Source organism: Impatiens glandulifera, chromosome 7 (genome assembly GCF_907164915.1).
Source record: "Impatiens glandulifera chromosome 7, dImpGla2.1, whole genome shotgun sequence".
Classification (NCBI taxonomy): domain Eukaryota; kingdom Viridiplantae; phylum Streptophyta; class Magnoliopsida; order Ericales; family Balsaminaceae; genus Impatiens; species Impatiens glandulifera.
Window position 1 is genome coordinate 49,115,573 of NC_061868.1, and position 25,478 is coordinate 49,141,050.

The 25,478-nt window shown below is 32.8% G+C and overlaps 4 protein-coding genes, 1 non-coding gene and 1 pseudogene across 5 annotated transcripts; 3 read left to right on the forward strand and 3 right to left on the reverse strand.

The window, feature by feature from the left end:
• The first annotated feature begins 918 nt into the window (after window positions 1–918).
• On the forward strand, window positions 919–5,607 carry LOC124945337 (annotated as a pseudogene).
• A 1,273-nt stretch (window positions 5,608–6,880) lies between these two features.
• Window positions 6,881–6,953, forward strand: TRNAE-CUC. The gene has a single exon. It is a non-coding gene; the product is annotated as a tRNA-Glu (tRNA).
• A 953-nt stretch (window positions 6,954–7,906) lies between these two features.
• LOC124910133 (probable membrane-associated kinase regulator 2) lies at window positions 7,907–9,323 on the reverse strand. The gene is made up of 2 exons (XM_047450748.1): window positions 8,096–9,323; window positions 7,907–8,016 (listed from the first exon to the last, which is right to left on the reverse strand). Exons 1-2 carry the CDS (start codon window positions 9,321–9,323, stop codon window positions 7,907–7,909), a joined length of 1,338 nt encoding a protein of 445 aa, XP_047306704.1.
• Window positions 9,324–11,864: 2,541 nt separating this feature from the next.
• LOC124945359 (transcription factor GTE1-like) lies at window positions 11,865–16,275 on the forward strand. Its single transcript, XM_047485781.1, has 9 exons — window positions 11,865–11,993; window positions 12,493–12,618; window positions 12,905–13,120; window positions 13,686–13,766; window positions 14,289–14,513; window positions 14,659–14,757; window positions 15,102–15,160; window positions 15,595–15,745; window positions 15,825–16,275. Exons 2-9 carry the CDS (start codon window positions 12,502–12,504, stop codon window positions 16,122–16,124), a joined length of 1,248 nt encoding a protein of 415 aa, XP_047341737.1. The 5' UTR covers window positions 11,865–11,993; window positions 12,493–12,501; the 3' UTR covers window positions 16,125–16,275.
• Window positions 16,276–16,948: 673 nt separating this feature from the next.
• Window positions 16,949–19,142, reverse strand: LOC124945437 (pentatricopeptide repeat-containing protein At1g60770). The gene is made up of 2 exons (XM_047485879.1): window positions 18,821–19,142; window positions 16,949–18,476 (listed from the first exon to the last, which is right to left on the reverse strand). The coding sequence occupies exons 1-2, from the start codon at window positions 19,046–19,048 to the stop codon at window positions 17,232–17,234; spliced, it is 1,473 nt and encodes a 490-aa protein (XP_047341835.1). The 5' UTR covers window positions 19,049–19,142; the 3' UTR covers window positions 16,949–17,231.
• Window positions 19,143–23,192: 4,050 nt separating this feature from the next.
• Window positions 23,193–25,402, reverse strand: LOC124945286 (alcohol dehydrogenase 2-like). The gene is made up of 10 exons (XM_047485687.1): window positions 25,290–25,402; window positions 25,060–25,196; window positions 24,941–24,987; window positions 24,533–24,858; window positions 24,338–24,420; window positions 24,189–24,264; window positions 24,021–24,082; window positions 23,857–23,952; window positions 23,590–23,751; window positions 23,193–23,493 (listed from the first exon to the last, which is right to left on the reverse strand). The coding sequence occupies exons 1-10, from the start codon at window positions 25,324–25,326 to the stop codon at window positions 23,377–23,379; spliced, it is 1,143 nt and encodes a 380-aa protein (XP_047341643.1). The 5' UTR covers window positions 25,327–25,402; the 3' UTR covers window positions 23,193–23,376.
• Window positions 25,403–25,478: the final 76 nt, after the last annotated feature.

Below are 25,478 nucleotides of genomic sequence, written 5' to 3' on the forward strand. Positions count from 1 at the left end.
ATTTTGTAGATATATTTAGAAATATGTTATAATATATTTCAAAAAGTCTTCAATTTTAAATTAATAGCTATATAAATTAGATTTTTTTTAAATAATTTTATACAAATTATAATTTAAAATTTAAAAATAATTAATATATATTATTAAATATTATTTATAATATATTTAATATTTATAAAATAAATATATAATTAAACTATTATTGGTTTACCATTTAAAACATTAGAAAAATAGTTTAATCGAATATCGAACCGTTTAATCTGTAAAAAAATGGTTAACCGAACCGATAGAACTGGTTGACCAGTAAATCGATAGACTATCGGTTTGGTGGAGTTATCGGTTTTCAATTATTATTTTTTTTGCACCGCCCTACTTATTATTATTAGATGAATAGTTATAATATATACTTATTTTGTCTTTTTAAGGTTTAAATTTTTTTCTATCTTATTTAAATATTTGGTCAATTTGAACGATTTGAGCGGTTTCAGTGACTTTTAACCGACAATCCGAGTCGTTGAGATTGGTTTGGTAAAATGAAATTTGGTTTGGCCGATTTAATTTGATAATCAATTTTGTTTGAGCGGGTATCGTTTCGATTTGAACGATTTGATCGGTTTACTCAACCCCACTAATTTTATAATATTACCATAAATTCAACGTAATTAAAGTTCAAATTCTTCTAATTTTAATTTAAAAAGTTTACTCCAAACAATATCCTCGTCACTAGAACTTAAAATAATAACATGAAAAATACAAAACATTGTGATACCTAACTTACCCCTGGATTTAACATTTTAGGTCGTGCTTAGTCCTCCGCCAGCTCTCTTCTCCTTTCTCTCTTTATATTATTATCGTTTTCTCCAACTTCCTTTCTCTCTCAACAAGTCCTCAGAGAGGCTTCCCTTTTTTGATAGGTCAATGAGGGGATTGCACAGAAAATGGGGATCAGATTCGCTTTCCGCCAAAACGGATGTCAGCGGTGGATCTTCGCCTGGAACAGATTCTATGTCAATGGCGACCGCCATGGAGGAAGAGTTTGTCGAAGTGATTCTCGATCTCCAAGAGGACGACACAATTGTAGTACGCAGCGTTGAACAGGTGGAGCCAGCAGCAATCATCAACTTCGATCGAGAGATCGTACTCTTAGGAGAGGAAACTCCGTTATCGGTTACATCAACATCAAGATCGCCGACGATGAGACGAAGCTCATCGAGTCGTCTTCGGCAATTTTCACACGAGCTGAAGACGGAAGCGGTTGCTAAAGCGAAACAGTTTTCTCAGGAGCTTAAGAGATTCACGTGGGGCCAAGGGAACGCAACGCGTATAGTTTCATCTAATCCTTCTTCTTTACCCACGGTTGCCGCCGGAGGTCTGGATTCAGCCTTGGCCGCGAGAGCGCTACGTCAACAACGAGCTCGCCTTGATCGGACTCGCTCCGGTGCTCAGAAGGCACTTCGAGGTCTCAGATTCATTAGTAACCGTAAAACTAACGGCGTGGATGCTTGGAATGAGGTACAAAACAACTTTAACAAACTCGCCAGAGACGGTTATCTTTATCGGGAAGAATTCGCACAATGCATAGGTCTTTAATTTATAATTTTCTCTCACACACACATACACTCACAATCATAACTGCTTAATAATAATAATAATAATAATAATGCAGGAATGAAAGATTCCATAGAATTTGCAGAAGGTGTATTCGATGCTTTGAGCAGACGAAGAAGAATGAAGGTTGAGAAGATCGCCATGGATGAGCTTTACGATTACTGGTCTCAGATCACTGATGACAGCTTTGATTCTCGATTGCAGATCTTCTTCGACATGTAAATAAATCTCTTCCTCTTCCTTTTTTCCATTTCAGTTTTATTATTAAAAATATAAAGGACAAAGTGGTCTTTTGGACGGTTAAACATTTAATTATTTATATTATTATTGGTAAAGTTGAATTTTGTTTAATATTATTTAGGGTTGATAAAAATGAAGATGGGAGGATGTGCGAAGAGGAAGTGAAGGAGGTAGGTAATTAAATAATTAAATATTATTATTGATGAAAATAAAATATTATTATTTCTGTCTGTAAAACACTATTCCCACGTCTCTTTTCATTAACTAACTCAACGTACCACTAACAAAGCATGAAACCAATTAACAGCCTGTCAGATATTATGGAATTAAATAATTCCGCCGCCGCAAAGCAAATCCCCAATAACATTATATGATACTGCATGTGTATATTATTATTATTAGCAAATAATGTCACAAAATGAAATTAATTGTTTCTATAGATGTTTGAATTACTATTGGATTCAAGAGGGTTGTTGGATGAGTTAATCAAAATAATAATAATATAAGGAGGCCGGTTTGGGTTAGGCAGGTTCTGTTATTGGAAATTTTCCAAGTATCAACTACTCCAATTTATAATTAATTGCTCTCTGACGTACGTTTCATTTTTAGATAAGAAGAATCTCTAGAACTAACCAATTAATTTTCTTTATTTGTTTTTTAATTACATTTAAGACTTTATATGATGATTAATTGATTATGGGTATAATTGCTTAATATTTTACATAGATTATAATGCTGAGTGCTTCAGCAAACAAGTTATCAAGATTGAAAGAACAAGCAGAGGAATACGCAGCTCTAATCATGGAAGAGTTAGATCCGGAAAGACTTGGTTACATTGAGGTAGGGCTACCCACAAATTTGTTTATTACGCAGGAACTACAATAATTCATCATAATTTTGAGTTATTGCAATTTAATTAATACAGTTATGGCAACTGGAGACTCTGTTGCTTCAGAAAGACACTTACGTAAATTACAGTCAAGCTCTTAGCAGCACGAGTCAAGCCTTAAGCCAGAATCTTCAAGGGATGAGAAAAGGAGGGACAATAAGGAGGGTAAGCTCGAAATTTGTGTACTACTTGCAAGAAAACTGGAGAAGGATATGGGTTCTGGGATTGTGGATCCTTATAATGGCTGGATTATTCACGTGGAAGTTCATGCAGTATAAGCAAAAGAGTGCATTCAAGGTCATGCATTACTGCCTTCTCACGGCTAAGGGTGCTGCAGAGACTCTTAAGTTCAATATGGCCCTTATCTTATTGCCTGTATGCAGGAATTCTATTACATGGCTGAGGTCCACTAGGCTGGCTTATTTCATTCCTTTTGATGATAACATCAACTTTCACAAGGTAGGTAGTTTACTACTGTTTGTTTAATTCTATGCTTAAACTTAATTTCATAATTATAACTAAGCTATCTCTATTTTCAGGTAATTGCAGCAGCCATAGTGGTTGGTATCATACTTCATGCCGGAAACCACCTAGCTTGTGACTTTCCCAGGCTGATTCATTCATCCCAGAATGACTACAATAAATATTTATCCAATGATTTTGGTGTTGAAAAACCCACTTATATAGATCTGGTTAGAGGTGTTGAGGGTGTAACCGGAGTTTTGATGGTAATATGTGTTGTAATTGCATTCACTCTGGCAACAAGATGGTTCAGAAGGAGCCTTATTAAGCTACCTAAACCTTTTGATAGATTCACCGGCTTTAATGCCTTTTGGTACTCTCACCACCTTTTCGCCATTGTCTACATCCTCCTCATCGTTCATGGTTTGGATCTATATCTAGTCCATAAATGGTACCTCAAGACGGTAATCCTTCTATTCTCTTTTTTGTTTTGGATTACATTACAGATTCTGTTTTAGTCTAACCTGGAATACATAATATATATACTTGTGGAGGCAGACTTGGATGTATCTAGCTGTTCCTGTTCTGCTCTATGCAGGGGAAAGATCCCTGAGATTCTTTAGATCTGGATTTTCAAGTGTTCGAATTCTGAAGGTTACTAGTATATCAATCTCCCTCCAATTCAATGCACTTTTAATTAGGTGACTTTGATGACCATAATAACTAATCATTGCATTTCAGGTTGCCATATATCCTGGTAATGTTTTGACACTGCAAATGTCTAAACCTCCAAAATTTCGATACAAAAGTGGGCAGTACATGTTTGTTCAATGCCCTGCCATTTCCCAATTTGAGTGGTACGTAATGTATATATTGTCTAATATTTTTAATGACTCAAGGTCTTGAATTTCTTAAACTAAAACTGCCTCCTGCAGGCATCCATTTTCCATAACATCAGCCCCAGGCGATGACTTCCTTAGTGTTCATGTCCGACAGCTAGGTGATTGGACACAAGATCTTAAAAGGGTTTTTTCTGAAGCCTGTGAGCTTCCCGTTGGAGGAAAAAGTGGTCTACTTCGTGCTGATGAAACTACGAAGAAGAGGTGACTTTTTCTTTTCTTTTTTGAAAATAATGTAATCAAATCAGATTTTAATGCTTATGTGTGAAATTGTTGGCGAAACAAACAAACAAACAGTGTGCCAAAGCTCTTAATAGACGGGCCATATGGAGCTCCGGCACAGGATTATAGGAAGTACGACGTGCTACTGCTTGTGGGTCTTGGTATTGGAGCAACACCTTTTATCAGCATATTGAAAGACTTGCTCAACAACATTCTCAAGATGGAGGAGCAGGCGGTATGTAAATAATTATATATGATGGATGATCGTGACTCTTTCATTGAACGGATTCATATTATATTGTTACAGGAGTCTGTCACGGAGATTCACAAACTATCAGATCTCATGGCCTTGGATATGGACTCTCCTTCTTCTTCTTCTTCAAATAATAATAATAATGGTCATCCTTCTACTACTGGTGCTACTAAGAGAAAGGAACCTGTTAAGACGACAAATGCCTACTTCTATTGGGTAACAAGGGAACAAGGGTCATTCGATTGGTTCAAGGGAGTGATGAATGAAGTAGCAGAAATTGATCAAAGGGTAAGTAAGAAAGAAGGTTTAAATTTGATTGTTGTGTTTTGAATGAATAATTATTATATATTTCCTTGGTGGTATGTATCTGAATATCTATCTATCTATCTGATGATCACCTCACTCAATTACAGGGCGTAATTGAAATGCATAACTACTTGACAAGTGTGTATGAGGAAGGAGATGCAAGATCAGCACTCATCACCATGGTCCAACAACTTAACCATGCTAAGAACGGGGTTGACATTGTATCTGGAACAACTGTAAGACTTATAAGTCATCCATGAATTATAATAATCTGAAAATCTTTTGTAAAAATAATTTTTTGTAATTCTCACCCAATCCAATCCAATGAAATCAAATCATTACAGGTGAGAACTCATTTTGCCCGGCCTAATTGGAAAAAGGTCCTCTCAAGAATAAGCACGAAGCACTCCTCCAACGCAAGAATAGGTAAGGAGGTGGTCCATTTTTCATGGTGAAAACAACAACAATAATAATAAAATGAAAAGTAAAGTAGATGTGATGTTTTACTGTTGCAGGAGTGTTTTACTGCGGTGCACCAGTATTGGGTAAAGAGCTTTCAAAGCTGTGTTACGAGTTCAATCAGAAAGGAGCCACTAAGTTTGAATTTCACAAAGAACATTTCTAAATTAATGGAAGAAGAAAAAGGAGATGCAAGAAATCACTTTCCAGGTTCATCTACTACTATATATATATAATATGTATGCACCTGCTCTCTAATATTGAACCCAAATCCAAACAAAAGATTTATCATGCTCCCTCCCCACTAAAGTGAAAACAGATTAATGTGATGGCCATTAACATGTAAAAGTAGAAGAGAATAGAAGAGAGTAAAAAAATGATGGGCTTGTGAGAGTTTGGTGTGGTAAAGGGTGGTGGGTTGTAAAGAAGAGAGACAGACACAATTGCAAAATTGAAGAGGTTTCATGCTGTTGGCCCACTTACCTTAATGGAACCAAGCACTGAAAATGAAATGTTAAAAGCTAAATTGCTTTGACTAACAAAAAAAGCATTGGGATTAGTTTCTATGCATCAGGAAGAGTTGGTGGGATATAAAGGACACTTACTGTTACCAAATCACTCTTCTTTTTTTCTTTTTGTTTTATGCATATAATTTCATTTTTATTCTAATTGTATCTAGTATTAGTAGTATATATATACTATATTATGTATATACATGTAGCTATAGAAGATACTCTTGTATGATTTCATATCAAATTTATTACTTAATTCCAACTTGTATTTGCATATTTCAATGAGTTTCTTTTTCTTTATGCTCTATTTCAATCATTTTAGTATATCTAAGGTTACAATTAGAGTAATGGTATTCTATTAGAGCAATGAAACCTATACCAAATAATTAAGATTAACAAGATGATCTTGTTCTCTTTAACATTAAAAAAATAAGTCATAGAATGTCAGCATTGAAGAGAAGAGTTGGATATCTTTATTACAGTCTGACAAAGAATCACACCTTTCAGAGCTAATTAAGGTTGTGATGGATGGCATGAATGTATTATTTCTTATTCACACTCCCAAATGAAGTTGCACTTGTGTTATTCATCTTATATTATTAGTCCATCCAGGTTCAAGTGGGATTCAATTCATCTTTAATTTTGTTTCTGTTTTGTTAGATCCTTTCTCATCTTGTTGAGAATATACTTATCCTATAAAGAGATTGCCTAATAATACCTACATTTTTAATGATTTCAACATATGAACCCTAAACCCAAACACCATCTTCCATATATTTTCCCAAATCTTCTTGCTTCAACAATTGAAGCAACGTGCTGTATAGTTTTCTCATCTTTATAACACATTGGGCATAGAGGAAACTATATGATTTTCTTTTTGGACAAATTATCAGCTGTGGGAAGTTTGTTGTTCCATATGAAATTATTTACTCCAAATTCTCTTCCATGTGCTTGAATACAATCCATCTGAAAAGAATTTTGCAAAAATTGCTTTAAGTTTACTACAGAAATATTAGATTCTCTTAACAAATCCGTTGTAGTCTAGTTGGTTAGGATATTCGGCTCTCACCCGAAAGACCCGGGTTCGATTCCCGGCAACGGAATTCTTTTTCTACATTTTTTATACAATCTCAAGTTTATATGTGATTTTAAAGGGTTTTTTATTTTACCTTTCATTTCTTTTACATTTTAGTGAACAAATCAATATAAAAGGAGAATGATTTTACAGGGTTTTATTTTATTGACATTTTAGCAAACAAATCAATAATATAAAAGAAAAGAAGAATGGACAAAATGCTAATAAGACTATGACCCTCAAAATTTATATTTGATTTTAAAGGTTTTTTTATTTTAACTTTTATTTTTTTGACATTTTAGTAAACAAATCAATATAAAAGGAGAATGAACAAAATGCTGATAAGTATATGCGACTTTGAAAGGATTGTAAATCTTGGCAAACTCTATTGATTACTTTAAAAATTAGCTATAGAAAATTTATAATCAACCAAAGTATAAATTTTATTTATTTATTAAGAACATAGAGTCTCTTCTTTTAAGAGAGAAGAGGGGAAAAGGGGTCAATCTTTTCCTTTCTACTGTTACAAAAGGGTTTTAAGTTATACAAAGGAGCATCTCTTTTTTGTCTTTCATGGGTCTAAAAGCCCAAAAAGTAAAAGCGAAAATCCCCAAGTTTATTTGTAAATATATCTTCTAGAAAATTAAATAAAGAATAAATTATGAATCTACCTTTCCCAAGTGTTTTATCTTTCAAAGTTAGATATTATTTTTAAGCAATTCATTTGGAACAATATTATTTTAAAAGTAATAATGTTGATAGATTATTTAATTTATTTTTTATTTATCAGCTTTGCAGTTACGCCCAGTTAGACTCAGAAATCCATATAATAATAATAATAATAATAATAATAAAGGCTGAAACATCTGAAGACAAAAAAGGACGATCATCATCTTCATCTTGTTGTTGTTCTTCTTATGTACATAAAATGAACCAGACAAGGTAACAAAATAAGTTAATAGTTACCTACCTAAACAATTACTACTGGTTGAAAATGAAACCCTCTAACTCTAGCTTTTCTAATTCCTCCGGTGCCATTGCCGGGAAGCTCACATTCCGGTCGAAGATGGACGAAGAAGAAGAAGCCGAATCTACAAAGGAAAATGATAAATAATTCAATAGCATTAAAGAAAGAATAAACCCTAATTTATTGATTTATTAATTGATTACCTCGGGATGCATTAAACGATCTCTTGCAATGAAGAATGGCTCCTTGAATACCGTCTTGTTGTTCCAACAGAGAATCATCCCGTCGTCTTGAGGTTACCGCATCCAACGGCGTAGCCGCCGACGAAGCCGACCGGCTCTTTCCCAAATGCTTATATACCACTCGCAAACCTGCTTGCAGGTTCCCCTGTTTTTGACCTTTCGAATTCCCCTGTTGCACCGGAGTTTCCTCGACGGTTTCTGACAAAACTTCTGTCGTCTCTGGTTTCTGCGTTTTTGGTGATCCGACCAAGGTGAGTTGTTGCTGTTGTTGTTGTTCAGGGAACTTGGGTTTATTATTATCTGCGTATCGTTTGGAGACACGAACGTAGAGTGGTTTGACTTTGTTGAGATACTTTTGCATCAAATCTTTGGAGAATCGCTTCTCATCAGTAGAAGATGAATCCGAAGGTGGGATTTCTCGGTGGGCTATCTGCTTTTGAGACTTGCTGCTGCTGCTGCTGCTGCTGTCTCTGAAAAATAGAGACATAATTGGAACATCTTCGACTTTAAATTTGACGGTGAGAAACTTGCTAGCAGGCTGCTGTTGTTGATTGGCGGTGGTAGCAGAGCCATCGGCGGCGGCGGCATCAGCATTGCATTTAGATTTCTTCAACTTCAACATGAGAACCCGGAACTTGGTGGCGGATTTTTGCAGAAATTGAGACTTGGCAGCAGCATGATGTTGTTCGGAGGAGGCGTTCGTTGTTGTTGTAGTATCGACTGAAACAAGTCGTCCTTTAAAGAAAAGATCGTCGGAAGGGTCTGTCATGTTACCACCACCGCCGCCGCCGCTTGAACAGGAAGAAAGGGCGAATTCAATTAACTCTCCATCTTTCTCGTTCTCACCGTCTGATTCGTCGGAATCACACTCTTCCTCTTCTTCTTCTTCTTCTTCATCTTCATCTTCTTCGATCTTGTGTTGGTGGTCCTCCTGGATAATATGATGACGAGTTTGTCTGTTGTTGTTTAGTCCATGTTCGTCTGGAAGTGAGAACTCGAGGTCGAAGAATGGGCCTCCGTCTTGGTCGTGGTGAGTGACAGAGGCGGCGGCGATAGTTGTAGTTTCAGGGGGGGCGGCGGCGGCGTGAAGGATGAGGGTTGGTAATGGTCCCCCACCACCAGAAGCAGCAGCACGAGCAACACCACCATTAGTATTTCGCCAGTAGTTGAGCAAGCTAAACGCTTCCATTGTTGGGATAGCCAGCCAGGATCAGAGAAAAAAGTTTTTGTTTTTATCACAATCATATATTATTACTCTACTACCCCTACCCCCAACTTTATTACTCTACTCTACTCTCTCTTTATTTTATTAGACTAGGAGAAAAAAAGTAAAAAGTGAAAAAAAAAAAAAAAGTAAAAATTTCTAACCTTAAAATATGAAAGGCCAAAGTTTTGTCATATATAAAACTTCAAAATTTTAGACTTATTTAATGAAAATAATCCATATTTGAGACTTAAACAACAATTAGTTTAATATTATTTATATAATATGATAAGTTTTTATTTAAAAGAACTTAGAATCAAACAAGGTGATTAGGGTTTGTTTGATTGATGTTGTGGTGTATGTATTTATTATTAATAAGGTTATAGAATTGGGAAGCAACGAAACAAACAAAGCCTTCAAAAGAAGAAGAAGAAGAGTATTGGAGGAGTTGAGTGATGGAGTGGGTAATGAAACCAGAAGTGCAGTGATTAGTCATGTGAGTGAGAGAGCCCAGTCCGTATGTTTCTGTCAGATTCACATATTCAATTAATATATTTTAATCACTATATACTTGTTAATAATTAATTAACAAGTATATCCATTAAATGATTCATAAATTATTTAATGTACATTATATGTCATCACATGCATGATGCGTGATTTCAGGAGAAAACCACAAGTAATTGACGAATGACACGACGACGACTATATCATATGAGTGAGAGCTTGTATATATGATTTCAAAAATATTCTTACCTATTCTACATTTTTTCTATAAATTCAATTATTATCTTTTTTAATTTTTAAATCAAGTTATTCAAATTACATTATATTTCTTTTATTATACATTTATAAGTTAAGACATTGAAGGTTATTTGATATGAAAGCAATTTTTTTTTGTTTTTGAAGAAAATTGATTGTTTAGATTAAAATTTTAATATTACTTAGTTGATACAATTTTGTTATGAAAAGGAGTGGGCCTAACTTAGCCCCAAGATTTGTTGGACTTACCCACAACATACTGCAAATCTCAAGCACCCAACTTTGGTAAAGACAACATAGATAGATAGATGACATTTATTTGTTTTATAAACCAACTATCTAATTTATTAACACCACTATCTAGTACATTGAATCTAGTTCTTTTTTAGGTTTTTAATAAATAGATAAAACATTAAATTAAGAGATGATTGTTTAAATCACTTTCTTTCTTTTATTTTTTAATTTTTAAAATTGATTATTATTATTATTAATTTTGCTTATAAAAAATAATTATTTAAATGTAAATATATCTTAAGTTGAAATGGATGTTAATTTATAACATTTAAACAAACTAAAAATTAATATTATTATCATTCATCCATGATCCAACTAATGTTATTTAAATAAATAAATAAAAATTAGTATATACTTTTTTAAATATAATATTTATTGTAAAACTATTTAGTATTCAAATAATTAAAATATGTGTACATAACTAATATTATTTTATCATCTAATTGTTCAACACATTATAGACTTCTAGACATATTAATTATAATAAAAAATAGTATATATTTTTTTAAATATAATTTTTATTGTAAAATTACTTAGTATTCAAATAATTAAAATATGTGTACTTTTTTATTAATTAACTTTTCGAAAAATATTGTTAATTAGTTTTACAGTTATATAAATAATTTAAAATGATATATTATTATTATTTAGATTACGCATTTTTAAGTCTTCCATGTGTAAATCTCAAAAATAATATTTGATTATTAAAAAAATAACTCTAAAATGTCTCTAAATATTATTTAATTTAAAAACATTATAAATTAATTAAAAAATAAATATTATGATGGACCTTTTGTAAATTTTAAAAAATTAAAATAACTACAAAATTTATAGTTGGAAGATCATATAATCCTTCAAAATTCGAGCCATATTTATGGCCTCAAACAACTATGGAGGTAATGAAATCCAAAAATTTATTTATTATATAAAATTATATTGTTTTATAACTTTGTGTATAAAAGAGTAATTATTAAAATATATATGTAATTTGTGTAATTAGTTATTCAAAAATTATAATTTTATTACAACCTTCACTTTTTAAAATTATTAAAGTAGAAGCAGAAAGTTATTTTATTTTTATTTTACACAAAAGATTTTATTAAATTAGATTAAATCTTTTAGGTAAAAAGTGGATGTATTTTTTTTATAATTTTTTAAATCAAATTTTACATATATTTTGTTTGATAAATTATTTAACAAAATAAACATTTTAATAAAATTATTGATACATGTTATACATTTGATGATTTATAAGGAAATAGAGTTTTTAAATGGATTTTGAAGACACAATTATATGGTAAAGCACAAAAATAGAACAATGATAATATACAATTAATGAAGTTAGAAGAACTGTAACTTCTAATCCTATATATTTATTTATTTTACAAAATTGAAAAAATAAAATAAAAATAAATATTTGGTTAGTCATACAAAAAAATAAATAAATAAATAAAACAATTTGGGAAATAGTATGAAACCCTCAGCAGACATCAATTCCTTTGCCCTTCTTCTTCACCGCCAGGCAGGCGCCAACATCCAAACCCAGGCCTTTCAACTGTCGAAATTCAAGCTTTCTTAAACTCTCTCCACTTCGATCAGGTTTGTTGACAGAATTTTGCATTCTAATACATGTTTAATCTATTTGAACCAGCAATCAGTACTTTTCCGCGTCTACAACTTTTCATTTCTTATTCAAGATTCAAGCTTGTGGCGAAGGGTGCCCGTGGCAAAGATAATTAACACAGTTTTTGTAACTGGGCTGTGCATTTTGTGTTGTTTGACGACTTAAAGAAGACTGTTACTCTTTGACTGAATTCGTTATATAGCTTTAAATAGAGGTTAGATGAAAATTACATAATGGGTATGAAGAATTTTGACTGGGAATTGATTTGAATTGTGGGTATTAAAAATAACATAAAGAACATTGTTACATGCTTTCAAGAAATTGAACTTCACTGCTATTTCAAGTTTTCGCTCTTTCTAGGATTAGTTCATTTTTTTTACTATTTACATTAAGTGTTAACTGTTCTATGAGATCTTATGTAAACCTAATAGTCAATTCTCATAAATCTTCCACCAATTTTTGTTGTATGTCCAGATAGAAGCAATGGATCCTTTCGTTCCATATGTCAGTTTCGCTTTGCATGGAGATGCTCAAGTAGATTCTAGTGAACTGGAGGAATATCACTCTCAGGTTGATGAAATTGTGATCAAGGTTGATGATGTAAGTTCCTTTTCTTGATAATAGAATTATGGCATTGTTTAGTGGTCATAAATTTTTTCTTTTGTGATCTATGTTATCCATAGTCAGTTATTGTTTATTCTTATTTGTACTTGAGATTTAGCATTCCGTACATCCTATGTTACTTCTTGGTTGAACCATGTCAGTTGCTATTGGCTTGAATCTGCTGTCTTATTCAGCAACTAATAAGTTGTGTTCATAATGTTTGAATCTTCTCAGTTCTTTGCACTCGTGTTTTCCTCAGTTTTATGGCTCTTAACTTTTACAGATTGCTCAAAAGCTCAAAGAGGTAGAACAGTTCTACTCCGCAACAAATAAAAAGGAACAAAACACTTCCAAAATTAACTCTATTCTCAAGGATAAAGACAAGGATAAACTCATTGCGAACTTAAAGAAACGACAGCAGGATGCACCTCATAAGGAAGAAGCAGCAACAAAGAGAATGATGGCTCTTATGCGCCAATTCAACACAATAATCTCCCAGGCAATTAATAGATTCTTGTTTGTTCTTTTGTGTATTATTGGTCTTGAATTCAAATAAATGATAATTTCTTTTCAGTACTGTAGCGGCATGTTGAGGAAAATCTTGTGTAAAGGTTTCCTCTTAGCAATTATATAGGCCCCTTTTGGATAACCTTATGCTCAGGGATCCAGTTGATAAACAACACATCAATTTCTCAATTTGTATGACTAAATTTTGTTTCCAAACATAATTTCATCCATATAATGTTGTATGATCTAGTTGATACGCTTTTTGTATCCAAGTGTTTCCAAATGGTGTCCTAAGTGTACACAGGTTATGAATTGTAATGTTGTTTTTCCTTTCTGAATTTCATGGGCTCCCACTTCAACTTATGACGTTTTTAGTGGGAATCGAACTTGGGACTTTTAATATCTTAGACAAGACTATTTCCACTTAAGTTACCCTAATTGGTTATGAATTGCAATATGAATTAGGCTTGGAGTTAGTATTTAGAAGTGCAAAAAATGGTGTTTTTTATTTCTAAGAGTCACCTCTGAAACGGTGTTCCTTTCTTTACCATTTGCAGGTCACCTCCCAACACAAGTGGGCAATACCATTTATGAAACCTGTAGATGTTGTGGGTCTTGGCTTGCATGATTACTACAAGGTATCCTTTGTGTTTTACTTAAATATTTTTACCCATAACAAAACCCTCAGTGATGTTTTCACAATCCTTGCTTGCTAAAATATTAGATAATATAATATTCCAACGATTTAGGTATATATTTGAACGTAATACTTCTTTGCATTTCTACATGGTATGAGAGTCATTAAGGTTGTGATCCAGAGTATATTTGTGGTAGATGATATTTAACTGGTTATGAAAATACAAATTGATCTTATTCTTTCAAATAAATTTTTTATTCTCCACTTATTTTACTTTCGTCGTCAATAATCTATTAATGTATCTGAATTTTGCTCGGGTTTGCTGCTTATTATCTGGTAATACTTATCATCTGCATCCTAGCATGACGAAACATCAGCTTGTGTATACATACATGCTAATACAACTCACTTTCTTGAGATTACAGATGTGAAGACTAGCGACTTGTTTGTTATTTATTTATATTATTTTATTTTCTTAATATTTTTTATTTCTCCACTAATCCTTTTGCTGAACGGCTTCTAGGTTATAGAGAAGCCTATGGACTTCAGTACAATAAAGAAAAGAATGGACTGTAAAGATGGTTCAGGTTACAAGCACGTGAGGGAGATATGGGCTGATGTGAGGTTGGTATTTAAGAATGCCATGAAATACAATGATGAAAAACACGATGTGCATGAGATGGCAAGGTATTTGTTATCGAAATTTGAAGACAGGTGGCTGGACCTATTTCCGAAGGTTGCTGAAGAGGTAATGTTACAACCATTGGCTTTTTTACCTCAAATATAACTTGATAGAGTTGTCGCCTAGTCATGTTGAATGATGGAGAAGATATAATGAGTCAAAATATCTGGTTTTATCATATGACCTACCCTCCAGATATACATGGTTGTAGGATGCACGACTGAAAGAAGAGGAAGCTCAGAAGCTGTTAGATATGCGACTGACTCAGGAAGTTGCTCATGCCAAAATGACTCGCGATTTGAGCAATGAGGTTGTTTAAAATCTGGAAGCCATCTTTCCCTTTCAAATATATCTTGAAGCCATTTTGCAGGACTAATGTCTTATTTTTTTAAATGTCATCATAGGATATAGGTCCACACAATTTTTGGATCTAGATGAGAAACCGTAAATAAATTTATTTTGAAACGCTTTTTTTTTGTCATGTTGGAAACAGAAATATAGTCATTAGATCCGGATCCAATGACTAAAATTTATTGACGGTTTATTATCTAGATCCGGATCCAAATAAGAAATTGTTTTCAAATTGGCCGTACCATTGTTATGGATTATGGCTTTAAGCATGCTGACATTTCAACTGTTATTGAAATTATTCAGCTTGACGAGCTTGATATGCATCTGGAAGAACTCAAAGGCCTAGTCCTTCAGAACTACAGGTAGTACAAAGTCTCAACTGTAACAATTATTCTCACCCAACAACTTAGAGCTTGTTTGATCTTGGGTTTTTTCAAAAAATAAAACAGCTTATTTCAAAAAGGAATAATTAGGGACACCATCTGGTCATATTCCTCATGATTTATGCAGGATTCTTTGTAATGATTTGATGGCTGATATGATTAGCTTTATTTTGTTTGATATGGGTTTTTTTAAGATTAAATTCAATTATTTTACCATCTAATTAACAATCTATTCTCATTCACAATACTCTATGTAAACAAACAAAAAAACAATATTCTATAATGTCTTTTTACCCAAATTTCACCTACATCAAAAAATTATTTTGAGATAACAACATGGTTATTCAAACAATCTCCTAATTATGTGTAGAGAAGTATAATTTGAAATTGATTATATATTATTTTAATTTCAGGAAGATGACGACTGAAGAAAAAAGGAGACTGGCTACAACTCTGACCAGATTACCTGCGGAGGATCTGAATGAAGCACTGCTGATTGTAGCAGAGGATAACCCTTGTTTTCAACCAACCGCGACTGAAGTGGATCTCGACATTGATTCTCAGGTTTTATATCTCATGTTTGAAAATGCACATAGTTTAGTCTTTTTTTCTTATATATATCTCATATGTGGTTGATTTGCAGGGAGAATTGACGTTATGGAAGCTGAAGTTTTTCTTGAAAGATAAGCTGCAGGAGCAGGCGATGGCGGCGGCTGCTGCTGCTGGTAGGAAAGATAATTCCAACCATAATAATAATGACAATAGCACAAATACCAACAACAACAACTACAACAACAATATCAATAGTAAGCCATTAGCAGCTAAGAACAACCATAATAATATGAACAAAAGGAAAAGGGAGATTTGTGATGCAATTGCCCAGAATTTGCAGAAAAGGGCTAAGGAGACTACTTCTCTGCAAGTCCATAATCCTAGAAAGTAGTTAATAAACAAGCTTAGTATTTTCACCAAGGAGTAGTGGACTTGTCTTGTTGTTTTTTTAGTTAAGACTATGTGTTGGCATTACTTTGTTCTTGTCAAATTACTGTAATTTCGGTTATCAAAAATGCCAAATGGTTGTAGTGTTTGCTGTGCATCTATTGTTTTGGGTTTCCACAGGCCAAACAACAGTTTGCATTGAGTTAGAGATTCTAAGGCGGTTTCAGGTTTATTAGATTTATCAATATTCGTATTCATTAACTCATTATACATTAATTGTTTTTCAAAGTGTAAATATTTTTCTATAAAAAAAAATGGAGATAGGATATTCTGTGTGCTATATTTTCCATACAACCCAAAACAAAGATTTCTTAATGTGGAGAATGCACTTTGGTTCCATTTCACTTGCATAGTAAACTTTCATTTCTCCTAATTCAAAGTCTGAATTGAAACTGCGTTTTCATCACATTGAACACTCAAATTACAGAACCTCAACTTTGAATTTGCTCAGTTTATAGCTCTTTTATTGATATCCTTGCTAAGCTACTACTATCTTTTACCCATTCCAAATGTTATCATTTACTTTTGTATTGGTATTTAGATCATTTGAAAAAGACTAAGGTTTCTCAAACAGTTCTGCATCTCTATCTTGAATTGCAACAGTTTGACTCAAATTCAACTTCAAGGGATACTTTTCAAAAACACAAGAAATATCAATTTTCTGTGATGGTAGTCATCATCATTCGTTGTAATCGAAAGTATCTTTTGAGAAAAAGGAGCTTTAATTGAACCATTGAGTTATGCAGTTAATATCTAGTTAGGGTCATATGAAATTGAAATGTAAGATTTTATAAAAATAACTAAAAATTTATGTTTTCTAAAAAGAAAATGTCATTAAATCAAAATCTACATTAAGTGAACTTAGGAATTAGTACCATTCCTTTGAATTTTTAAACATGATAAACCATTGTACCCCCAAGAGGAATAAAAATCAGAGAATCCCATCAACCTTCAAATATCTCTAGTGAACAATCTAGACCATTTATAATGGAATGAATTGAAGGGACAACTCTCTTTTATTTTCCATACATTCTTTTGCAGAATTCCGAGATCATTCAACACAGACAGAGTCCAGCAGCTTCATAGCTTCCTCGTTTAGTTGCAGTTTCTCCATCTTCATTCTCCTGCGCAAAGTAGGGTTCTTCTTACCAGCCCCTGCATATATTCTCAACAGTGTCTCGAAAACCTTCTCCTCCATCTTCTCATTTTCCTTTTCCAGAATCTGCAAAAACCCTTCTGCCCCATTCACATCCTTCTTTTCCTCAAATTGCCCCATCACCCTTTCGACTGTTTCACCGGATGGAACCCACTTGCCACCTTCCCCTCGACTTGCCATAATCCCTTTCCCAATACAACCCACAGCAGTTTCAGTATTCCCTTTCTCCAAATAATAATCCGTCAAGATTTCCCATGTTTTAGCATTGGGATTACACCCTCTTCTTTTCATCCTCTCTTTGAGCTCTTCAGCTTTCGCTATCTCTCCTCCTTTCACATAAGAACCTATAAGGATATTCGCAATCCTAATATCAAAAACCGAGCAACTCGACTCCCATTCCCTGAAACATTTTTCCGCACCTGGAAGATCTTTAAGGTTAACCAACACCTTAATCATGTTCAGATAACTAATGTTTGCAGTTTTCGGAAAAGCCAGCCTCAATGATCGCCAAACCCTATAAACTTCTAGCAAATTACCAGTTCGACCGTACAGTGTGATCAGAAACTGGTAAGCAGAAAGGTCGCGACGTGCATTTTTCTTCTCCAGCTCCTTGAGAGCTTTCTCTCCTTTCTCAAACAAATCAGCATTTATATAGATCGACGCTAAATTGCTATAAGTTGTCCAATCAGCCTCCACCCTATTGTCTCTCTTCATCTCATCAATTACCCTCTCAACGCCAGATATATCATTATCGGCAGCAAGACCTCTCATCCAGACGTTGTAAGTAAATATATCGGGCGTTATGTCATTGGCTTTCATTTCTTCGATCATAGATAGGATCTTTTGAAGCTGACCTGTTTTTGTGTAGAGGGTCATCATGCTGTTATAAGGCATGGCGTTCAAACTGAATTCCAGTTCTTTCATCTTTTTAAATAAATCCTCTGCCTTTTCAGACATTAATTCCTTGCAGTAACAATTCAAAAGAGCACCGTATGTCAGATGATTTTTTGATGCTTCTGGCAGGCCAATAAAATAATCTTCTGCGGCATCGATTCCTAATGATTTGGCAACAATATCTAGATGCATAGCTTGATCGCTGACTGTCTTGTTCATCCCCCTCTTCTCCATAGTTTGCGAAAGCTGTATGTAAAAAAGAACAATGCAAAACATTGCTTGATGAAAGAATCAAGAAAATATACCAAAAACTAAAGAATGCATAAACAAGCCTAAATGGATGGGTTAGGACTTCTTAGTGAAAAGAATTACTAATACTACTACTAAATCAAAACCCTTCCTCAATTAGCATAGATCTTGCATAATACTACATATTTTATGCATTTCAATCTTCAATCCCTAAACTACATTGACAGTGTAAAAGGAAGATCATTCGTCTGGTCTCATTAGTGAGCACTTAGTGTTTTAATTCTAAAAATTCTACTACGAGCTTAATTTGAAAACTAATTGGAGAAGAAAAGAGGCAGTACCCTTAGGGCGGGGAAGAAACGGCGGCGTTGGCGGAGGATCTTGATGGTGTGGCCGACCTCCCATTTATAGACCCTTTTCCTAGTCTTGAGGAACTTATGAAGCTGGTAACGGACGGAAACCTTGGATCCACCATCCTTAAAGAGGCGGCGGTAAAGAGCTTCTTCGAGGTATTTCTTCGAGCGCTTGACCACGCTCTGCTTAACCCTAAACTGTTGCATAAACGACATTGCGCTTGACCTATTGATCAAACCCTGCTACTGAAAGCTCTGATCAAAGAAAAAATGGAAGAGAGAAATGAAATGGCGGCTGTTGATGGAAGGAGGAAGGTCTTTTAGGTTTAATAATAATAATAATTGAATAATACAAATAAAATGCGGGGGTATTTTGTTAATTAATTAAGAAATTATACAAAATAATAATTAATATTAAGTTTTGATTAGATTATGATCGATTAGAAATTGTTTTTATGGGCAGATCCGAAATACTACCAATAACCATTCACACTCAGAAGAACTATGATCTGATTAGAAGTTGTTTTCATGGGAAGATCCGAAATCCTACCGATAACCATCCACACTTAGAACTAAGATATATATATATATATATATATATATATATATATATATATATATATATATATATATATATATATATATATATATATATATAATAATAACTAATATATTTATTCATTATATTTTATAAAAATTTGAAGTTTATTTTTTTATAATAATATAATTTTTTAATATATTAAAAAAATTATGTTTATGTAATTTTTTTTTTGAATATGGTATAAACCGTGACTTGCGAAGATTTCTCGAAATCGAATGGGACGGGGATGTTAATGCATTTTTTGTCTTGAACTGTCCAATTGTCATTCATACTTAGAACGCTTTAGGTTGAAGTAGATGTCATGAATATGAGGTAATGCTAACATCTCAAATATGTAAGTCTGACATATTAGTTACATTAATCTAAACTTTCCAGCAACTAACTAAAAACTCGGACATCACTCAATTAATGTCAATAATACTCAACAAAATATTTCAAATATTAGTCACCCTCGACAATCCAACATTAAGTGAGTTGTCGATTCAACTTTTTTGTGACACATACGACTAGTCATAATACAATTTATTTTTTCATGCATATATCATCCAAAGAACGAGATATTGGATGAAATCTTTTACTCTTAAAATTTTTCCAATAAAATTTATATGGAATCATCTTATCAAACAATTTGTAGCAATGCCCCACATAAAAACTATTTATATATTGTCAACGCATTATGGGAACACTTGTTTGCGTTATACCAAAAGTAAAATTTTATTATGGGACGAAGTCTTCATAATGTTTAATCAATAGGGACGGACCCAAGATCTTGGGTTGGGGTGGGCTTGAAAAAATTTTGGGGTGAACTTAATAAATAGTGAGTAAAATTTAGATAAAACGAGTGGATAGAGGTAAGTCTTACAATTTCTTTAATAATTAGATAAACAAATAGTGAATTATATTGATTTTTTTTTTAAAATTAGGGGGCAATGTCACATTTTCACCTTAATTTTTTTTCCAGGGTGGGCTTCAGTCCACCCGAGCCCCTACATAGATCCGTCTCTCTTCTTCTATATATATCTAATTCGGCTAGCAAAATCACTAGATCGATGATCAAACATGTTCTTAATTGTGACATTTCTACATATAGCAATGGAAACAAGTTCAGGATACGTCGTAGTTATACTTTTGACACTACACCAAATGTCGTCCCAAAATCTAATCGAAGAACCCTCCCACAATGACTCTAAACTACTCACGAAAACTTTTCCACATAAAATAAATTCTCCTCCAAATGTTACACCTTGTTGGATAATTAGACAATTTGGTAAACCAACCAGATCAATCATTGTCATACTTACATCTTATTATCGATGTCCAAAAACTATCTGACTCCGTTACAAATCTACTACGCCATTTTGATAGAAGATCCTTATTAAAAAAAATAAGATCTCGAATATCTAAACCTCCTTGATCTGTAAAACATTTAACATTATCTCAACTAACTAGATGACAAAACGATGAGTTAGAAGATTCTTTCCCAAATAAAAAAATCTTGAATTTAAACCTTTTAATTTTAAGGTATTTATCACAAATAGGAGGATCTTGAGAATTCATTCTCATATGAAGACATTTCTTTTGAATTTAAAGGTCTTTATCACAATAGGAAGATCTTGAGAATTCATTCTCAAACAAAACAAAGACATTTCTTTGTAATTATTAATGATTTATTTAAATGGATCTCTAAATTATTATACATTAAAATAAAAAATATTATACATTAAGGTGGTGTTTGGTAATAAGTATTACCTGTTGGAATGATATAATTATCCTAATTGTAAAATTATATAGATGTTTGGTTGTATTAGTTTTATACTAATAGTGAAATTATTTGTATAACTTATACCTTCAAAGAGGTATAAATTAGTACAATCCTATACATGTTATAACAAGCATTAAAATTTTAATTTCTTTAATCATATATTTTTTTTTAAATTAACCTTATTAGTTTATAATTTAATCTCTTATTAAATTTTAATTATTAAGTTTAAAATATTTTTTAATTTGAGTATTTATTATTTACTATATTTTTTAAAAATTGATTTTTTTTTAAAATTTATTTATTTTAAAAATGAATGTTAATGTTTGTTTTATAATTAGTAATATAAAAAATAATAATAATATTATTATTAATTATAATTATTATCTCTTATATTAAATACTTATTAGTTTAATAATTTTAAAAATTATTATCTTTCATATTTTAAACTAAATTATGAAATAATAATTATTATTTATTTTAAAATAGTTTTTTTTATAGTAGTATCTCTCAAAAAAAGAAATAAAAAAATGAAAGGCTTAAACAAATGATTCATTTTCATTAATTAATTTATGATTTTATTATTATATATTTATTAATATTAATTATTGATAAATATTTATTTAATTATAGAAATTTAAATATAATAAATCATATATTTATAGAAATTATATAATCATATAGCATTATTATTTATTTTTAAAAATATTTATATAATAATTAAATATATGTTTATTAGTTTAAATATAATTAATAATAAAAATTAAATAAAATTAAATATTAAAATATTTTACTATTTTTACTATTTTTTATATTATCGAACACAAAATTATATAATTTATATAATTTATACATTTTAATAGTTATATAATATATTCATCCTTTTATAAGTATTAACATGTAACAAACGGCACAGGCACACCTAATAGGAACAAACTTAAACCATTGGACTTTAGGGTCTCCATGTAGGAAGATTTTGAGAATCCGTACTCAAGCAAAGGCAATATTTCGTAATATATATATTTGTTTAAATGGATCCCTATTAACCAAATAGGTTAATAGGATAAGATCTTGAGAATTCATTCTTAAGCAAAGGTATTTGCTCGTAATATATATTGATCATGATTTATCTAAATGGATCCCTAAATCGAACTTATTAGACATTAATAAGAACAAACTTAAACGGTTGGATTTGAAACAAATTATATAAATATCGGAATCATACCCTTAAAACATATAATTAAAGCAACACTAATCCAAAAGTTTGTCAAAGATAGGACCCATTTAACACTACAGATTTAGTCTACTTGAATAGAGGAATGATTACAAGACAGTCTCAATCAAATTCAGAGAGATCACATGTTGAGAATTGACACATATTCTAAGCATCCCAATCCTATTTTCAAACAAAAAGGAACAACAATTGAAATCAAAGAGAAGAAAGGTAGGAAGTTACCATCAGATTTCAGCAACCAATCCAAAGCCATAGTTACCGGCACTTGGATACAACGAACGTCCTGGTAAATCTTGGATGAAGGGTTGTATAAGTAAGCGAAACCGGCCGGCCGGCGATCCACGGAACCCATTAAATGCATCCTCAAAAAAATGAAAGTCAAGGAAATTGTAGATGTATACGACAAAAGAGAAGAGAAGAGAAGAAAACAAGCGTAATGCGATTTGGGTATGAAAGAGGCGGCCTTGAATAGAAAGAAGCTTGTAGGCACACTCCGGCGATTCCAAGAGTTCGGAGGAAGAAGAGCAATCCAATCCATGGCCTGTAGATAATTTCCACACAAGAAGAAGAAGAAGAAGGAGAGATAAAATAAATTAGTGTAACAAGATTCTGTCTGTCTTTAGAAATAGATAGGGTATATATATAATTTGGAAGTGATATGTATTTAATAATAGCTCATTTGCAAACCAATTAAAAAAACAAAAACTTTAATTCTCATTGCTCCATAATATATATATCATCATATACTGTTTATGCATCTTATTGATGAATTAAGAAACATAGAATTACGAGTCCAAGCAAAACACAACATGATGATGATGATGATACATTAAACATTAATAGGTAGGTGGAGTGGAGTGGGGTGGAGTAACAAAGTACATAAAAAAACAAACAAACAAACAAACAAACTTCTTTAAGAGGTTGAACTGAGATCAATTGTCGAAACTTCTTTAATGGTCGAAACTGATTATGCAACGAAGGCTTTCTCCTTTGAGCATGTAATCAAAGGCCTTGTTAATCTCCGAGAACGAAACCTCATGAGTTATAAACTTCTCCAGCTCTAGCTCCTACATACATACATGCAAATCCAAATTCATCTATCCATCCATTCATCCATCACAAACTCAAAAACAACGAAATAATCAGATATTTATTTAGATTACCTTGTTCATGTAGCGTTCGACCACAGAGGGAATGTCGGTTCTTGGTTTGTAGTTTCCGAAGAAGGTTCCTTTAAGAGTCCTCTCATTAAGGAAGTTCACTGGATGAGTCTGGAATACTGCATCCTTATGAGGAACTCCCACCAGTACTGCAACTCCCCATCCCTGTGTCATGAATTATTCATTATTTTCTTAAATCTCAAAAAACAATAATGGCGAATCATTCATTATCCTTAGATTCATTCATTAGCTAGCTAGCTAGCTACTTACGTCGTGGACGCATTCGAAAGCAGAAATCATGGCGTTGATGTTTCCGGTGCACTCCACACTCCTGTCCACTCCTCCATCCGTCATTTCAGCAATCACCTAATAATGCAGCAGCAACAAATTCAGTAATTTCGATCTAACAATAGCAAAAATCAACTAATATATACCTCTTGCACAGGTTTTCCACATTCTTTCGAGTTCACGAATTCAGTTACTCCAAATTTCTTTGCTGTAACAATTAGATTTGTTTTCATTACAAGTTAGTTCGTCATTCAATTCATTGGATTCATAATTAATTAACAATTTATTTATTTATTTCTGTATTCATTACTTACCCAGCTCGAATCTACTAGAATTTATGTCCACACCAATAATCCTTGAAGCTCCAGCAACCCTTGCTCCTTCAGCCGCCTGAAGCATATATATAATATATTCATATATGAAGTAGCTGCTAGCTAGCTAGCTAGTTAATGAAAACACTTACAGCAAGGCCAACTGCTCCAAGTCCGAAAATGGCAACAGATGAACCCTTTTTAGGTTTTGCAACATTAACAGTAGCACCGAATCCTGATAAGTAAGAAGAAGAAGAAATTGATATTAATTAATTTAGTTTATCATCATCAATTCATCATCTTGATTCTTGAATTGCATAATTAATAAATGAAAGAGAAATATGGACCTGTACAGAAGCCACAGCTGAGGATGCAAACTTTGTCAAGAGGTGCTTGAGGGTTGATCTTAACGAGACAACCAGAGTGGATGACGGTGTACTCGCTGAAAGTGGAGGTACCAAGGAAATGGTAAATGGGCTGACCATTGATGGTGAAACGAGACTGTTGATCGTGAATCATAACTTTCCTGTCTGTGTTGATCCTGAGTAGAGTACACATGTTACTCTCTTCTGATTTACAATGAACACATTCTCCGCATTCTCCGGTGAAGACAGGGAGGACATGGTCACCTGGAGCAAGATCACTCACTCCCTCACCAACACTTTCAACAATCCTGAATCAATACAAACAACAGAATCCAAATCAATATCAAAATGATCAAAAGACCTTCTTGTTATTAATAATAATAATATTACCCTGCTGCTTCATGACCAAGGATACGAGGGAAGACAGGGTTCTGACCCTGTGGAGAGAATGAATGAATTAGTTAATGGAATATATAAGTTATTAATTAAAGCAAATTATATATGCGTACCTTGGCCTCCCAAAAGTAAACATCGGTGTGGCAGAGAGATGCGTAAAGGATCTTGACGCGGACTTCCATTTTCTGTGGAGGCGAAACCTCCACCTCTTCTATCTTCAATGGCTGTCCTGCTTCCCATGCTATAGCAGCTGCGAGGGATCGATCGATCGATAATAAATAAATAAATAAATCATTGAACTCAAACTCGGTTGATCAAGAAACTAGTATGCATACATACATACCTTTGCAGCGGATGACTTGACCAGTAGTAGTCGACATATCTTGAAGAGGATGATCTTAACTAAGCTTAATGAGACTGATCTTTAGTTGTTTTGATGATGATGGAGGTTTCGGTGGATTTAAATAGTGTGGAAATGGAATCGATCATCACTTTGCAATTCAGTAGGCGACGGATTTCAAAACCGCTCGGT